At 33.7% G+C, this 19,220-nt stretch overlaps 2 protein-coding genes across 3 annotated transcripts; both read right to left on the bottom strand.

Moving 5' to 3' along the window:
- On the bottom strand, positions 1-5,503 carry LOC109347429 (pre-rRNA-processing protein ESF2). 2 transcript variants are annotated; one of them, XM_019587279.1, is made up of 8 exons: positions 5,057-5,503; positions 3,822-3,885; positions 3,640-3,707; positions 3,382-3,471; positions 3,169-3,299; positions 655-780; positions 256-322; positions 1-201 (listed from the first exon to the last, which is right to left on the bottom strand). In XM_019587279.1, the coding sequence occupies exons 1-7, from the start codon at positions 5,442-5,444 to the stop codon at positions 305-307; spliced, it is 885 nt and encodes a 294-aa protein (XP_019442824.1). In that variant the 5' UTR covers positions 5,445-5,503; the 3' UTR covers positions 1-201; positions 256-304. The 2 variants fall into 2 exon arrangements, with proteins under 2 accessions (XP_019442824.1, XP_019442823.1); XM_019587278.1 differs by having other exon boundaries at positions 1-322.
- On the bottom strand, positions 11,975-18,774 carry LOC109347428 (pentatricopeptide repeat-containing protein At4g35850, mitochondrial). Its single transcript, XM_019587277.1, has 13 exons — positions 18,657-18,774; positions 18,423-18,573; positions 17,857-18,019; positions 16,883-16,948; positions 16,685-16,782; positions 15,848-15,965; positions 15,555-15,764; positions 14,499-14,575; positions 13,781-13,874; positions 13,343-13,408; positions 13,175-13,252; positions 12,961-13,062; positions 11,975-12,587 (listed from the first exon to the last, which is right to left on the bottom strand). The coding sequence occupies exons 1-13, from the start codon at positions 18,685-18,687 to the stop codon at positions 12,486-12,488; spliced, it is 1,356 nt and encodes a 451-aa protein (XP_019442822.1). The 5' UTR covers positions 18,688-18,774; the 3' UTR covers positions 11,975-12,485.

Here is a 19,220-nt window from a genome sequence, read left to right as displayed (position 1 = left end):
TTCAAAATTGGACATTTTAGAGCACTGGAAGGAAAAACTCATTACAAACAAAATCTTGCCAAATCTAGGCATTTCAATTCCCCTTAACCTCATTTGTCAGGTAGCCAGATAACTTTAATTTTCATTTTCAAAACCTAGATCAACATGAACAATATCTTCTAAATAAATAATCATAAATCAATAAACACTTCATACAGAAAAGCATCACCACCCTTACTAAGGTGGTTGAACACAGAAAACTGCAACACATGCTTGACATTAGCTTGCTAAATTTTTGGCTCCTGATATTGAAGGTATGCATGGATTATGAACCACCAAATACCTGTAAGGGGCATAGTAGAAAACCTTCAATTAAAACTAATGATTTCCAATATGAAGTTATGACCTATTTGCATGAGAATAATAGAAAAAGGGAGAAAATAAAAAGCACAACAAAAATCGACAGCCCAGTTCACAGGACTACCACCTAGTGGGGTTTGGGAAGAGTAGATATATGCAACCTTACCCTCACAAGCGAAGAAGCGATTTCCATGATTTGAACTTATGACCTCCAGGTCACAAGGCAAACAACTTTACCGTTATGTCAAGACACAACAAAATGGCATGAAAGAAAAAGGAATTATCAGCTCTAATAAAAACAAAACTGATACTTACTGCATCCAGTAAATCATCAGAGACTGCAGGTTTACTTTCTTTAGCATTAGCAGCTATTGGCTTTGTCTGAGGGAAATGGCGAACCACTTTTTTCATTTGTACTGTATTTTGATCAACCTTCTGCTTCTGTGGAAGCCACATGAAATTCTATCAGTATGAACTCCTCAATATATACATAATATGCATTGAAAACTACAGATAACACAAAAAATCTGAATGCAATCATAAAGTGACTTTTTTTATTACCATATTTGAAAAGCAAATTATATAATAATTCGAGAAAAACATATGCAAAAGACCACCACATAACCAAGAACTGGTAGGAAGAGGAGATGAAGAGGGAATTGAGTTAGTTAGAATAGAAGTTAGTAGTTAACTGGTTACAATTATGTTGTAAATAAGTGTGATGTACTATAAATCTAGAGAGCACTGTGTAACCATAATTCAGATAACCAATTCAACAGAATTCAGATCAAACACTTTCTTTCTTGTTTTGTTTTCACCCCTTTCGGCCTTGGCCCTGAAACCTTACACAAACAAGTGCATGATAATTTACAAATTTGTGGCCTGTAGGAAAAAATAACTCTTCTATTATAGAACACAACACATTGAGCATAACCACAGTTTGCCAGTCCACCCTAGTTTTGAAGAGTTAATAGTTCAGGAAAGGATCGATTATATGATAAGAGACCAGTTTGTAGCAGCCCAGAGATCGGCCTAAGAAGCCTAAGAGTATTTACATTAAGAGAACAAAATATGAGTGTCTTGCTAATCAGTGTCCTAAGGGCACTTTGTTAAGGAATACAAAAGGAATGAGTTAGTGTTAAAAACTAAGTTCAATAGTTCTTGATAGGTTAAACACATCATTTCCAATACAAAACAACACTTTTCAGTTCGTTAAACATGTCATAAGGGCCATTGTTAGCATTCTCCAATATATAATTAGTTTCTGTTGTGCATTTCAATTTTGCATGTTGATACAACAATAGGGGAGAGTGAGATTAGTTGTGTAGGAAGAGTGAGCCAAGGGGGCATGACGATTCGTCTCTTATTCCTTTCTGCTTCTAGCTCAAGGCAGATATTTTTCTGAGGAGCATAGCTCTGGGGTAGGGAGTTAGCCATTTTTTGGTGTAATTTTCTTACAGTTCTATCTTTTCTGAATTCAATAAAAAATTTCAAACCTTTGGTTTCCATCATCATACAAGAAAAAATGATTCACCACAGCCAGTGGGCTGCGGAATAAAATTGCAGAAACACATTTTCTGTGGATTTTGAAAATGTGAGATTTACTGAATATCAACAACTGTACTTTATGTTCTTTTCTACTATTGTAAAAAAACAGGATAATCACCTATGAGTAGCTAGAAACTGCAAAACAATTCACAAATGCAAAAGCATTGGTTTTATACAGACTGATGTGACCGGAATTTGTATTCTGAACTCAGCAATATCATTTTCTGCTGGGATTCTAGAATCAGAGTTGAATTTTAAACTTGTGATATAAATTGCAATCCATCAAAATGCAGTCACTGTAAATTATAGTTTAATGTCTATTAGATAATTCCATCACTAAATAAAGGATTCTTTATTTTTTTAGATGGTTAGCATTTCCGGAAAGATGTTTTGAACATATTAGCATCAAACATCACCAAGAAGCATTTTAGTCTGCAAAATAAAGCGTAGAACTCAAAATATTAAATCCTGATGCCAGTTCTGAGCTAACCACGTACTCTGGTGATTTCTGCTGTTTGGTATAAGGAATGCTTTTTTAGCACATCCCAGGAATGTGACTACTGGGGACGTAAAGCCCGGTAAGTTGCATTCCCATGTTTGGCTCATATTTGGTTGGATATGAAACATTCCTATGAATGTGATTTACTGTTAAAAATTACCATTGACTAAAAAAACAATAAGAGAGATGAAGGAGAAGGATACAAAATCATTTTACACCAAAAATTAACATTCCCATCTAAAGAGGTGAGAATCCAACATTCTCACCTTCACATTTTAAAATTCCTGTATGTTATTTTCATTTTGACCGGCATTTTTTACAAAACTTCTACCTAACACAGGAGTCTCACATTCACAAGTGAGATTCCCGGGAATGTAAAAAAAATTCTAGTACTAAACCACCAATGGCTTGCAAGATTTGAACCAGCATCTAAAAGTTGTAGCAGGTTCCAAAAGCATTAACATTATTGTTCTAAAAAATGGATTTATTTAGTTTATCAACATTTCTCATTATTAATTTTTGGTTGCATCCGAAGTCTCACAAATAGAAAATGTAGTTTGACAAACTCACTTGTTAAAATTAAATTGATAACATCTGTTGCACTGTAACTTAATAACAGTGATAAAATAGACCCACCTCTTTCAAGTCACAAGAATTCTTAACCAATATATGGTTTCTTGTCATATTAAATGCATGAAGTGCAAACCTCCAAAACAATGCAATAATGGCAATAGTAACTTAGTTTACTTTTAAATTCATGAGAAAACTTAAATATAGTGTACCTTCTTTAGTCGCTCCTCTATAGCATTCAAAGCACGTGACTGATCAACTCTGGACATATAGAAGTCCCTCTCTCTCCTGGCAGCAGAAAGTTCTAAAGCTAATTTTTGATCCCGAACAGCTTTTTTGAAGGCTGCAACAAAAGCATATTGCTATAGCATACATTGCTTAAGCTCCACTAAATAAGAACCAGATACTGAACATAAAACACTTACCTAGTTCATCAGTAAGATCATCCCACTTGAACTTACTTAAGTATTTAATATTCCAAAGGTCATAGTGGAACGATGATCTCTTCTTCCCCCCTGAACATGAACAATACAAGCAAAAACGTGAAAACTGAATTATAACAGACAAAGTTGGCAAATAAAACGATAAGAATTACTCTACTTCAATATGATCAAAAAAGCGTTAAGATTTTCATTACAAGACTAAAGAATGAAGAGAAACAACTGGTTGATTGAAACACATACCCATCTGTTCACCATTTAACATATTGGCAACCCTCTTAGCAACACTTTTATTGGTGAACTCAACCCATCTACACAATCACAAAGAAAAACACATTGATATCCTAGTAAGCCAAAATCAATAACCAATTTAACAAAACTTATCTCAGATATCCAATTCCAATGACAAAAGAATAAATAAATACCCTTCTGTAAAGGCAGTATTTTGGGATCGGCGTGAGGGCTTAGAAGGTAGTTGAGCAGAAGAATCTGGCACATTGAAATCAAATTCTCCAATCAATACTAACATAGAAATGAACATAGATGTGTTGTTCCAAATCCTGTTCCATAGGTTGGCTCGCGCCAATGATAATGAAGCAATAATAATAATAATAAGGTTTAAAATTTTTAATTGACATGTTATTTTTCATTGGAGCGGGAAAGTGTATGAGACAAGATTTGGGACATAAGATTTTTGTTAACAAGATTTGGTGACATTAGCCCCTAGCACTAACTTCCTTCTATTTTTGTCTGTTCTTATGGAGTTTAATTCTTTGTTTTTGGTCATTATTAGTACATGTTCTATCAACCACATTGGTACTTAACAGAAGCAACTGAACTTCCGAGAACCAAAAATTAGATATTTCAAGCGTTTAATAAATAAACAAACATCTATCAAGCCTTTATCCCACTAGATGGGGTCGGCTACATGGATCAAACAACATCACAAAGTTGTATCATACATTATGTTCATTGATAGCCAAATGAACTGCACTAGATGCTATACATAGTCAGTCCTAAATCCGGATAAAATGTGAAGAAGGTTGTGTTAGGCAGTCCACAAACAACATAAAACTTTGTCCAAATCACCATACTTTAAACAAAAAACAAGCATTTGACAATACGAACAATCAAACCTCTAGATGAACAAATCTAATGGTAACAAACCAAGTGAAAGTGAACCATGATCACATAACAAAGCAACAAACCAAGGGAAAGTGTTGATGTTATGTGAAGAAACACGATAAGTATAAGAAGTAAGATCAAAATTAAGGAATCCATAACTGTTGAATATGTGTGCTTTTTTGCCATATTTTTTTATAGAGAGGAAGGAGGGTGCTTTCATTGGCCATTCAGCAAATCATTCACACCATCAAACAGAGATTCATGCTTATCAGGGATGTTCAGTTTAAACGGAAAAAAATTACATTCATTATCCTCAGAGCTAAATGTAACACAGTATCAGCATATTGGGACAAGATTCGGGACATAAGATTTGAGACAAGATTTCGGACATTAGATTTTTGTTCCACAGAAATAAAAGTAACACAGTAGATTAAACAATAACAACGCCTTAATCCCACCAGGTAGGGTCAGTTATATGGATCGAACCGAACAATATTATAATGTTATATCATAAATGGTGTAAATTTGAAGCTACCTTTAGGAGCAAGAAAAATCCTTTGAATATCAGCATATTGTGAGAGAATTTGGCGAAGATTAACATGATCCATATGAGGAGGAATTCGACTTAAATAACAGACACCACGTTTATCAGCTTTCTCTGCCTCCTTCAATAATCGTTTCTTATTCAATTTCGATTTTTTACTCTCAATGTTGGGTTTTGATTCTGGAATTGAGGTTGTGGTTGCTGAATCAATAACTGAGTCTTCCTCAGAATCAATTAACTCAGCTTCTTCTTCTTCTTCTTCCTCCAAAACTTTCATGACCTTCTTATTCTTCTCTGTTTTCTTCTTTACTGGCATATATTCAGGACCCTCTTCTTCTTGTTGTTGCTGAGATTTGGAGTTCAATTTTTTGGATTTCATGTTAGGGTTTGTGTGAGTAATGTGAGGGGTTTGGGTTTATGCGGAACAATAATATCTTTTTCAATTTGTGCAAATCTAGGGTTTTTGTGCAAATCTATTTTTAATTTGTTCCTGCTCTTTTAAACTCCATGGTAAAAATCAGTTCAGAATAACATTAAATTTTAGGATTTGATATGTATATATTTAACAATGTAAGTATTTTTTATATTGTCGACAAATTATTTATTATTCACATATTAACCATGATTGACTATTAATATTAGATAATGTGCTGATGATATAAAAAACTTTACAAGAAAGTGCATAGATTTAAAAATCTAAATTTTATTATATTTTTATTTTAAATATATAATATTTATCCCTTTAATATAGAAAAATTAATATGCTTTAAAAATAATAGTTATTAATAACGAGAATCAGTATTTAGATGGAGTATTTTGTTCTTATTAATAATTTAAATTTTATATTATATCTTTTTTATATAATTTTAAATTTTTTTAAATTTCACTTACAAGTCTGCTCCCTACCATAATCATTTATGGTCCTTGTATTAAACTTTTAATCATATTAAGTAACACATGAAGTTACACTTTGCGGAATAAAAAATATGCTCACAATAAAAACCTTGTACACTAAGTGGTCTTATCATTTTTAAAATATAATATTTATCTATATAACTTTTAATTAAGTATTAATTAATAATAGTAACATTATTAAATCTAAAATAACGACGGTTGATAAGCATGCAAATGCCAATCAAAATGCTAGTTGTGATAAAAAGTATTTAAAATATGGATTTTGCTAAGGACAATATATGTCTAAAGAATCCAAAAACCAAAGAATTCTAATTAAGAATATTATTTTAGGCTTCTTAAACATTATTATAATGGTAATAGTAATTCCTTATTTGTTTGGAATTACTAAATGTATCTTCTCACATCAGGTAAGCAACTAATTCATTTTGGGATGTATGATTCCCTATTCTAACAAATGTTCCTCCCAAAAATTAAACTTTTGATATTTTGATCATTTTAAAGATCTAACGGGCTTTTACATCATAGACTAACATCTTGCTTGACTACTTTATTTATTACTTTATCATATAAGAAATTTTCAAGAAATTTACACACCCCTAAAATATTATAAATTGACCATTAGAAATCTAAAATAACAAATATTTATGTTATTTAAGGCTAATGAAAGGGTTCTTACTTTGACACAATTAGAAAGCTAAATGTCAAAAACTAATTACAACCTCCTTGCGACCATTTATACAAAAACAAAACCCTACTTTCCCAATCATGAAGCCTAGGACAACAATAGGTAATCTTTGTAACAATCCACTTTGAACATCTACTCTCAATGATGTTTTTTTATTAGCAAATTTTAAAACCTACCAAAGTTTCTACCCATATATTGAATAAATTATTACAATACTCAAATATCAATGATATTAATCATTTAATTTGGAATAAATCCATATAATTATGTAATAAAGTATCACGATATCATTCTACCTTGTAACCAATTATACCTAATGGGACTTTAAAGCTTTATTGTTGTTATAGGTTTCGATATGATTTGTTGGACAATTTGTTTTTTCAATAGTGATATCTCAAGTTTTGCAAATTCATTAAACATATTAGAGGATCACAAATAAAATCTTCATTCTTATTTATGTTTTATATATTATTTTATAATTTATTAGAATTTACCATAAAATAAGAACAACATATTTTTTTTCCCACAATAGCAAACATTATATTTATTCTTATGTGGGTCCCACAACATCTATATTTTTCCAACAAAATCTATCTTTCTCCTCACTTTCCATTGGCTAAGAACAATTCTTATTTAACAACAAAATGTAGAAAATAAGAATGACACAGTGAAAAATATAATAAAAATGTTCTTATTCCATTAAGAAAAACCATTGTGGTTGCTCTTGGTGTTGAACTATCTTATGAAATTCAAGAAAAAAAACTTTTTAGTCCCAATGTTATTGATAGTGTGTTTATACATGTCCATTATGACAAAGATGGTATCCTTTCCCTTAGATTTAAGCAATCCTGTGATAAAATTCATTGAAATGTCTTGCCATACCCGAGTTGGTATTGACAGAGGTTGTAAGAGGGCCCCTGGTGTTAAGGTGATACTTTTGTCTTTGACACACATCACAAGCTTCAACATACGACTTCACCTACTTCCTCATTCCTTCCCAATAAAAGAAACTGGACACCTTTTTGTAAGTCCTGAAAAATCCAGAATGCCCTCTAAAAATGATGTCATGATGCTCGACTAAGATAAAAGATAGCTTGTTAGAATCTTTAGGTAGTACCAATCTGCCTTTATACAAAAATCTGCGAGCTTGGAATTGGAACCCTAGGTGAGAATTAGGATCACAAACTAAATCTTGAATTATCTTCTTCCACTTAGGATCCTACTAAATCTCTTGAAACCACTCTTCATCATCTGTCATATTCACTACTGAAACAACATCATACATGACCTTTCTAGAGAGAGCATCAACCACTGTGTTCTCCTTCCCAGGTTTATATTGAATCTCAAAGTCTAATCCAATCAACTTGACTGCTCATTTAAACTGTTCCTTATTAAAAAGCATTTGGTCCGTGAGAAACTTTAAACTCCTTTGATCAGTTCTAATCACAAAATGCCTTCCCATCAAATAGTGTTTCCATTTATGAACTGCTTGGACTAGAACCATTAACTCCCTTTCATACACTGATTTAAATTGAGCCATGCTCGAAAGACTCCTACTCCAAAAAGCCAATGACCTTCCTTCTTGCATCAACACTGCTCCCAAACCTTTACTAAATGCATAAGTCTCAACAATAAATGTCTTAGAAAAATTGGGTACTACTAACAGAGGTAGGTTGACCATAGCATCCTTAAGAGTTTGAAAAGCCAAAACAACAGTCTCATTCCACACAAAACTATCATTTTTAAGTAACTCAGTTGAGGGTTTGACTATTTTGTCATATCCTTTTATAAACCTCCTATAGTAACCTGTAAGTCCAAGGAATCCCATCAATCCTTTTAAATCCTTAGGAATAGGCCAAGAAGCCATTGTTTCAACCTTGGCTTTGTCTTCTGCAACCCCAGAATCAAATATGATGTGGCCTAAGTATTCCAAACTGTTTTGAGCAAAACTACACTTCTTCTTATTGACCTTCAGTGAGTTCTTTCTCAACATTCCAAGACTTCCCTTAGATGACCCTCATGAGCTTTTGTAGTGTAGTTATAGACCAAAATATCATTAAAGAAGACTAAGGCAAATTTCCTTAGAAATGGTCCCAAGTACCTCATTCATAAGGGCTTGGAATGTGGAAGGGGCATTGGTCAGCCCAAAAGGCATGACCATAAATTCATAGTGCCCTTCATGTTTTCTAAAGGCTGTTTTATCAACGTCAGATTCTTTCATCATGATTTAATGGTAACCTGCCTTTAAATCTAACTTAGTAAAAGTGGTGGCTCCTCCAATCTCATCCAGTAATTCCTCTATAATTGGAATATGAAACTTGTTGAGTATGATCACTTTATTCAAGGCACGATAATCAATACAAAATCTCCAACCCCCGTTTTTTTTATTCACCAGAATAATAGGAATGGAATATGGGCTAATGTTATGCCTGATTACCCCAACCTCCAACATCTCCCATACTAACCTTTCTCTTTCAGTTTTTTGGTAATGAGGATACCTGTAGGGTCTGAGATTTGGAGTTGAAGCTCCTTCTATCAAGTGTATAACATGGTCTTACTTCCTGGTTGGAGGTAGGCCTTTAGGTTCTAAGAACAAGTCCTCAAATTCTACCAATAGATTCAAAATAGAAGTAGTTGGAACCACCCGAGTCTGTAGATTGCAGGAATTCATTCGACACTGAATTAACAACCCTTCCCCTCCCTCCTTTAGTATTTGCATCAATGCTTCATATATGAGTTTGGTCCTGGCTAAATGTGTATTCTCTTATATGGCAATTAGTTCATCCCCTTTCTTGGCCTGAAGTTCTAGCTTGCCAAAATCCACCTTGATTTCTCCCAACCCTGCTAACCAATCCAAACCTAAGACCATATCAACTATTTTCAATGTGAACAAATAGAAGTCATAAGATTATTGCATTTGAAACCTCAGCTTAGCACACTTCCCTCTACATTTCACCTTGTGACCATCCCCTACTTCCACACAATAAGGAGGAGTGTCCACTATTGTCAAATTCAGCTTCTCTAGTAACTCAGTGGCTATGAATTTGTGGGATGCTCCACAATCTATCAAAATGATCAATGTCTCACCCTTGACAACTCCTTCTACCTTCCATGATTTGGCAGTTGTAAATCTTGATATTGAACACAAAGATAAATGTAAGGACTTGAAAGATTGTATGATGTCTTCTTGGCCCTCTAACTCCTCCTCCTCATCTTCTTCTAATAGGATCATCCTAAACTGTCTGTTCTTGCATCTATGGTCCTTGTTATTAGGCTCATCACATCTAAAACACAAGCTTTTCTCCCTCTTTTCCCTGAGTTCAACATTGGTCAGTTGCTTATACTCTCATCCTCTAGTTTTGATTCCCTCTCCTCCTTGACTCAAGTTATTTCCCCTACTAACTTCATTAGTAATGGAACTTTCTCCACCCTTGTCCATATTAGCTTTGGACTCTACTGTGACAGTCTTAGTATGAGGGCTATGCCTATAACTTCCTTGAGGTCTAAAATTGTATGTATAATTATTCTTCTTACTAAGTATCATATTATTCTGCTCAATCAACAACACTTTTTGAATAATTTCAGAAAGGGAATGCAACTCATAAAGCTTTACCTCACATTGCAGTTCTTCTTTAAGACCATTCAAAAATATACCCCTCACAAATTCTTGGTCTATTGACCTCAATGCTCCCATATACTTCTCAAAATCTTCAATGTACTCCTCCACTGCTCCTTTTTGTTTGAGAGAGAGTAACTATTCGAAAGGATTTTGGATAATTAAAGGTTGAAACCTTCTCACCACAACTATCTTAAATCCTTCACAATTTGGATTAGGATTACACTTCTCCCACCAATGGTACCAACTCAGAGCTTTTTCTTCTAAGGCCATAATTGTGGCTTGCATTTTCTCCCATTCACTCACATCTTTCAGCGAGAAATATCATTCCAATCCATGTGTCCAACCAAAAACATCTTCTCCAGCAAAGATTGGAATCTCTAATTTCCTTCATTCCTCATTTCGCTCTAATTCTTCGCTTTTTCCTCCTGTACTTCCTATTCCTTCGTGAAAAAAGACTTTTTGGATTGCGAGTTTGGTCAACCTTAGCCACCAATTTCGCGATTTGTTCTTCATGTATCTTTGCCAATGGTTCCACGAATTCTAATCGAATTCGCATCTCTTCTCTTTCTTGCTCCCAATCCTCAGCAAATCTCGCCATGCTTCTTGTCTTCATATGCAACACTAATTGAAGTGTGGATTTTTTCCAGGGCACCAAAAACGGTACTCTGATACCAATGTTAGTATTGGTAGTGAATATAGAAAGAATTTAGGAATAACACACACAAATTGAATAAAATTAAAGGGATTAGGAACCCTAAATCCAGTGCTTTTATTGATTGTGTGTAAAGATTACAAGTTAGAAATGGAAAAGAGTAACTTCTCTAACTGATTTCCAGAAATCAGTTAACCACTTACTTCTTACCAAAAGACTAACTTCCTCTTATAACCCTTTCCCTCCTTTTAACACTTCCTATCCTAACTACTTTTTCAAAAGTGAGTTGTTTCTCTCCTAAATGCCACATTGGCACCTAACATATACTTTGGTAATAGGATGTTTTGGTCTATTTCCTTATTCTATCAATCTTCCTTATTCTATCACAAGTACATTTCACATGGGGATGACAAAGGGCGTGGGCGAGCGCGCCTAGTGTTTCGCATGCCTAAACTCACAATATTTACAGGTACCCGTGTGGGTAACGGGTATTTACGGATACCCAACGAGTTTTTTTATTTTAATTATATATTTTTATAATTTATAATAATCAATATGTAAATTGTCACGTGAATAATATAATATTTATAATCATACTCAAATATGTGTAATTTACTATAAAATAATAATAAAGTATATGATATATAATCTTAAAATAATAACAAATATATATATAAATTTAACTAAAAACTAAATATATAAATTTGCAAGTACCCACGGGTAAGTATCACAAAACCCGCTCCCGCCCATAAGCTATTATTGCGGGTACCAGTTGCAGGTATTTCCACAGATACCCACGAGACAAGTTTTTTTGCCATCCCTAATTTCACAAGTTGGTTCCAAAATTTGGACATTTTAAAGTTATGTTTGATGAATAAAGTGTACATGATTATGCCAAAGAAAGTCAACCATTCATGTATAGAGCTCAATAATGACCAAAGCATGGTTTTTATTTTTCTTAATTGTCTCAGCAATTAACTAATAACTACAAGTTTAAGGTATCTACACCAAATGTATCTTATCAATATGACAAACATCAAAGCAAAAGAGTAAATTTCTGTATATATATTATTACAATGCAATGCAACTTCGTGTACTTAATATTAATACTCTAGAGCAAAGGAACCATACATCACAAATATGTGAGGATTGAACCAAATGGTGGGGAAAAGTTTGCATGGAAGAGGTTAAGGTCAACTTCCTCAACATCAAAACAAAATTGCACTCCACAACCACAATTGTGCAAACAATATTGCGATTTCAGGAAGTCTCTGCAACGACATCGTGGCTGCAATTGCAGCCACATTTTCCCAAAATATTCTACAATTGCGGTAAGCACACCGCAACCACAATTTAAAACAGTGTATGCGTGAATCCATAGAATCCCCATACCAACTCATTCATGAATCAAATAAATAATACTGGCAGCGTATGGATTATCTTCCGTCTTCGCAATAGCAAAATCCATCAATAGCTAACAGAATTCGTGACAATAAATAAAAGGGCGGTCCAGTGTACGAAGCTTCTACCTATTAAGCATAAATCATTTCTATGCATTGTAGTTAATCCTATTCCCCAATCTACCGCGGAGGTTGTCGTAAGTTCGGGTAACCAATAGAAGTCTTGGATCATCTTCAGGTATCTCACGATCCTGCAATACCAAAACAATGCCGAAACAGTTAGTGTTCGAAGAGTTTGATAATGATAATAAAATCCATGGTTAGTTTAACTACCCCATCACCTAATCATGTATATGCAACACTACTAGAAGAGTTTGATAATGATGATAAAATCATAATTCAAACTCATAGCAAATAACAAGATTGGACCATAGTATAAAAAAAGGTTAAATACCAACGATGGATAAAACTTAAACTCATCTAATTGTTATCCTCAATTGATGATATGAGAGAATTTGCAACCTCTTGTACAGCTTTTCATGACTAACAACAAATAGTATACAAATTATCAAATAATATTTCAAGGCACAAAAAAAGTCGGCATGGCAAAGGTGAATAACTCACTTTTAAGCCCCGGTAATATGCTTCTACAGCAGGGAATGAAGGGGTAATATTACGAGCTTGCATCAAGTCCCATATGTAGTTCGCAGTAGTATAACCACCGGTCTGCCATTTAAGATACAACATCAAAATACAGACAGGTAAACGCGAGGAAGGGAATAAAATCGATCTTGTATCAAGCACGTAACGAGAGGATATAACTGAAGAATCTGCATACCTTTTCACGAGCAGCTAAAAGCAAGAGATCACTTCCCATTTTGTTATTCAAGAAAAATCTCCTTTCGTTCATTCTTACCTACATTTATACATCGGAACATTGAAGTTTTTAAACAGACATAATATATAACAATGCAGTGAAATTGACAATAAAGCTATGATAAATTACCAATATATCTTGAGCAATTTGCATTCCTTTTTCACTGTATCCAACCATTGCACCCTCTGCTAGTGTCTGCAGACATTTTGGTTCATATAATTCAGTATGCGTTGCATTTTATACAAATTGTAACAAAATTAGCATTTCAAAAACAGCAGCATAGTTCAACAAGGCAAATATAGTAAGACTATAGCAGCAAAATTTAAAATTCTTGTCGGAAAATACAAAAAACAAACTTTAAAGCACGTGTACTATGATTGGAGGTTGAACATCATATGCTATATGGGAAGATATTAAGGAGAATAATAAGCATTTTATTCCATATAGATGCCACAAAGGTTCTTATCCACATTACTCATTTCCTCCAGGTTGTTTGAGCAAATATAAAGGATTCAACTAGACGCCTTGGCATCGAAAGTTGGAGAAACAGAACAAGATCAAACTCACCACAAAAAGTTCGGCAGCAATAAGTTTCCCGGAATTATAGTACTCCTCAAAAGTTTGAAGACCACGATCAATATTTCCTGCATTACAATAGCACCTGCACAATAATAGCAATCAGAGATAGCCTGCATTTTACCATAACGGAATTGGAAAACTAATAGAGTTGAATGAAACAGCAGCAAGGTAGAAGGATCTAGTCTAGAGAAAAAAAGTTTCAAATTGTAATTCGCAACTATGTTTGCATACATCATCAATCATAACACCACGGTGAAGTTGACCAAATTTGCCGGTTACAAAAGTATGCCTCTTTACAAGCATTTCATAGTCTATTAACAAGAGTGTCCTCGAACTGGTTAGATTCAATGGTTGTGGCAAGTGGAGGATCCTCAATCAAGGGGTATCGGCATGATGCCATCGTCATACACCATTGACAACACTAAGACACATACAAACCTAGACGATGAAATGCACCAAATGCAAGCAATACAGAACCAACCAATCAGGTTCATATAGTTAGGACTTAAATCTAAGCATAAAATCAATCACATGCCTTGGTTAATTTGCATATCAATGCAAAGTTATAGTTTGGTAGTGTGCATGTCTTCGAGTATACAGAATATTTAAAGCTTAATAATTTTTTGGCCTAAACCACAGGTATCCTTCACCAACCGGGGGAATCCTGCTTGAGCCGGGTAATAATGAATAAGCAATAATTTATTACCTGATTACTTGCATCAAAATATAGACATCAGGAGTTTTCCCATCCTTGTTCAACACTTCCAACAGTTTTTCCGTCAACTGCACGATCAGATACCACCATCCAAATTTTAAAATACTAATAACAACAAATAGTAGGCACAAAAAATGCAAAGTGAAAATAAAATCAAATTTGAATAGGAAAAGAAAATGGATAATGTTAGGCAGTAATCAATTAAAAAAACTAGATTACCCTTTATCAATAACTGAACTGGAAGAAAAATATATTTTAACATCATAACAGAATTGTTCCCTTTTTATGTTTTATTTTCCCCACCTGGAAATATAAATATCTGCAGAGCATGCACCAGTATAATGAACAAATTTATATATTGATGCTGTGAAAATATTAATTCTAATCAAAATAGAAAGTTCTGCAAATTGCCGCTTTCTCGTTGACAAACCAGAAAAATCATGCAAACACGCATACAAATAATGGCTAAACAGACACCAAGCTAACTGAAGACGCATACACACAATTCCATCTTGCCCTCATAAATATTCATTACGGATATTCAGAAAGTAAACTATAAAAAAAGCTCCTTATCCTTATGCCACTCTAACCTTGAACGCAAATTTCTTTAACCATAATGTATTGTTCCCCGTTTTATTTAAAAAAAGGTGACTATGTACTATGGTAATATACAATACTAAACCAGGAAAATGGAAACCATGACTTAGCTTAAACTCCTCAAAGACGTTCAGATTCGTCTATTCAATGTTCATATCAGAAACACCATATCTCTTATTCAAACTGGTCCAGTTCTAAGAGAAAGATACAATGTTAACCAGGAAAATGGAAACCATGATTTGACTTAAACTCCAGACAATCCAGACTCAAATATCATGAACAACCAATTTCTGAAAGATTTATACTGATAATTTGATCCAACATAAAGTCCCATAGTTGAACGATTTCATGTCACACACCAACAGATAGCATTAGAAAAAAAATATAAGAAGCATAGCAAGAATCATCTAACAATAGCACCGAAATGCCAACAGACATGATGGTTCATACCTCAACATTCTTGACATCTGCAGCAGCATAAAATGCGGTATGATATGCAGCAAATGCCCTAACCAAAAATGCTCCGCGCCTATGAACATATTCCGCAGTTGGTAAGTTGTATAACTCCTCGTCTGAAACACCGATCATCACATTCTCAGCATTGGCACCGTTGGTTTCAACTGAAGACCACATCTTTGACCTCTCCACAAACTCAATAACCTTTTTGCACAGAACAATAAGTTTTAGAATCACTGAAAAACTATGGCATAAATGCATGGTAAATAAAAAAACTTGATAACTACTTTTGCAGCAAAATCGGCAGGAATGGGTGTTTTGTTCTTGAGTGCAACTATAAGTCCAGCATAACAGAACTTGTCTAATCCCAGACCAGCTGCAGTCATATCACGGACAACTGCATACCTGGAACAATAAATTTAGATATTAATTAATTTTTCCAAACAAATGAACATAGAAGAGTTTGTTTTGATAAACTTTGAATGAAAGTGATTTTCATGCAACACAAAAAGGTAATTTTCTACAGATTTTTATGAAAAGCAGAAATAACTTTATTGTTTGTATAGGATTATAGAAATATTGTTATGATAGAAATGAAGGATAACATTTGTCATTTGAAATGATATAAGGATATTTTCGTTCAGAGAAAACTCCAACTCCTTAAATGAAATTCTCTTTCCTATAAAGATTCTCTATTGTTCGAAATCTACTCATAAGTCTTTTTCTTTTAAAAAGATAACATAACACAAAACACTAAAATTTTGTAAAAATGATTATTCCAGTTACAAAAGCTTAAACAAACCACCCTGAAAGGACACTTGATGATGTTGATATGCACTTGGGTAACAAAAAGAACAACTGCAAGTAGGAAATACACCTACCCGAACGGGTGAAAAAATAAAGGACCAAACCTTGGGTATTACGGGTGTGTTTGTGAGTTTAGTTTAGGAGGGAATGAGAAGGCTTGGACAGATCTTGTCTAATCCTTCTCCTTCCCTGCTAAACTCACAAACACGCCGTAAATGATGCCAAACTATAAATTGGAAAAAATAAGCAGTGGAGTACTGGAATCCTTAAGGGGAGAATAGCAAAAGCAATTTCAATTAAAGGAAGTAGTAGCATACACTCGATCTAAGCGTCCATGGGCTGCAAAAGCATGTAGCAAGCAAATGAAGGTTTGCACATTTGGCTTCACTTCCATGCTTTTCATCTCCTCCAATATCTTCATTTCAAAAGGAAACATATTATACGTAATAAGCATTTCAAATGCAGTTATTCAGTAGAATTTTCAAAGCATGTCTATGAGAAGACGTGAAAGGTACCTTAACAGCTTGATCAGAGTTCTTGCATTTCCCACAAGTTGAAATCAGAAAGTTGTATAAATTAACCTATTCGTTGATGAGACAAGTCAATGATTAGGAAACATAAAAACGGGAAAGTGGAAGTTTATACAAATAAAATTTCTACAAATTTCACTTGGTTTACTGCATGTGACCCACATGAACATTTCAATGATGATTCTAAAATACTAGCAGCCACTGCAGTGCATACACCATTACACCCTAATCACCTTTTCATGCACAAATGTACATAAAGCAAGACTACTACTACGTTGTAAATTACGAACTGCTTGCCTCTAATTTCAGCCAATTCAATTCACATTTCTTTTTTGTAAAGCCATGAAACAAAAATAACCAAAGTAAAGTCGAACTCATGGAGGAATTGGAAAGATTGTAAAGAAGAAAAGAACCTGCATAACTCATTATCATGCAAGATAATCCACACACTACAAGCTATCAGCCTATCACAATAGTAAGCGACAGGAAAAAGAACAGGGTTTAACTTAGCACACTTATGATATAGAACTAAAATGATTCCGGTATATACTATTTTCCCAGTTTTTTATTTTAAGACATGTACATCATATGCAGCAACAACAAATTTCAAGGCAACCAAATTGGTGTTTGCCACTAATCAACAAAAATAACTAAAACTGAGTCGTCTGTTCTCAGCATTAGACCGCAAAACTCAATAACTTCATCCAAAACCAATTATATAAGGACTCTATAAAGAGTTAATTGTTATTCGCTGTAAGTGTAAACAGATATTATTTTATCAACCAAATACATTGGCACATCATTCAAAATATTTGACTCTTGTAATAAATAATTAAAGTCACATTGGTGATGATCAATAGTTTGACAATGTAAAAAACATTTACCATGATGGTGCATCAAAAAGTAAACTCATCATATTAACCAAACCAATAATGCAACCTACTAGTACTAGTACATACATCAGGAACCAAACCAAAGATTTTCATTTGATCAACGAAGTAAAATGCATCTTGCATTCTTGCGCCTTTCATGGTCCCAGCAACAAGCGAATGGAAAGTGTCACGACTAGGTTTCACCCCATCAAGCATCATATCATCATACGCGTCCCTCAGCAAGAAATACCTAGCAAAAATAAATAAAAAATTAAAATTTAACACACATTAAAAAATGGGCATGTCTCATATCAACCAAAAAACTAAAAAACTCTTATACTCTTACCACTTTTTCTTACACTCTCATCTATACCTTATATATCTATCTTTTTCTACCCTTCACATCATCAATCACTTCTCTCTCTTCCCTTCCTACCCCTCTTCCCTAAAATTCCACACTCAAAAAAAGAGTTTTCAAACTAAAAACTCCTATACTCTCACACTAATTTCACACAACACCATATAGGGTCAATGTTAATGTAATTTGTTAATCTTACAGGTGTAAATAATGGTGTAAAAACAATAACTTTCCAATCTTAAAGGCGTAAAAAATGACGTAAAACATAGTGATGTAAAAAGAGAGAAAAAAAAACCTTCTTTGAGCAGTGAGAGAACCCAATACAGTATTGTACTCAGAAACATTGTTGGCGTAATTTCTCTTTGCATATTGGTCAGTTGAAGGAGCAGAAGCAGAGTAGTATCTAGGACCCACTACCCTAATCAGTGACCCACGACGGATTTGGGCTGCAAAAGGGTTCAATTGAATGTGAGAAATTGAAATAAATAAAAGTAGTAATGTGATTAATAAATAAGAAGAAGAATGGTACCAGTGAGAGATTGAAGAAAATGATGATTCATAGTATTAGTGGAACCAGTTTAGAACACTTGTTTTTTTCTCTCTCTTTCTTTCTCTGTGTACAACAACGTGTGTTTTTGTTTCTTGGTTAAACCCTTGGTTTTTGTCTTGTTGTTTATTATGTTTGTTGCTGTTGCTGGATAGAACTGTGATTGAGCCCAACTATTGAGCCCATACAAACACAAGTCCATTATCATTATCTACATCATTATTTGCTTTCACTTATGCTACTTTTTGCTCACCATATCTTTTCTCTCGTAATATTTATCACTTCATATATCATGAATTATGATTGATTGAAAAATATATATTTAATTTAAAAATATATTAATTAATTTTCAGATCAATTACAATTCGTAAATATAACAAAAGATGTGTTCTCACTTTCACTTGGAATAGAATGCTTTTCTCTAGAAAGGGAAAAAAAAGAATATACACTACTTGCTTGTAATGGATATGTGGTTTTTCAAATATATTTTTTAGGGTTTTATATTTTATATATTTTAACTAATAAATAAAAGAGTGAGTGCCAAGA

This window comes from Lupinus angustifolius, chromosome LG05 (assembly GCF_001865875.1).
Source record: "Lupinus angustifolius cultivar Tanjil chromosome LG05, LupAngTanjil_v1.0, whole genome shotgun sequence".
Classification (NCBI taxonomy): Eukaryota; Viridiplantae; Streptophyta; class Magnoliopsida; order Fabales; family Fabaceae; genus Lupinus; species Lupinus angustifolius.
The sequence above is the reverse complement of the archived record's forward strand: the minus strand, read 5'-3'. Positions and strand labels throughout refer to the sequence as shown.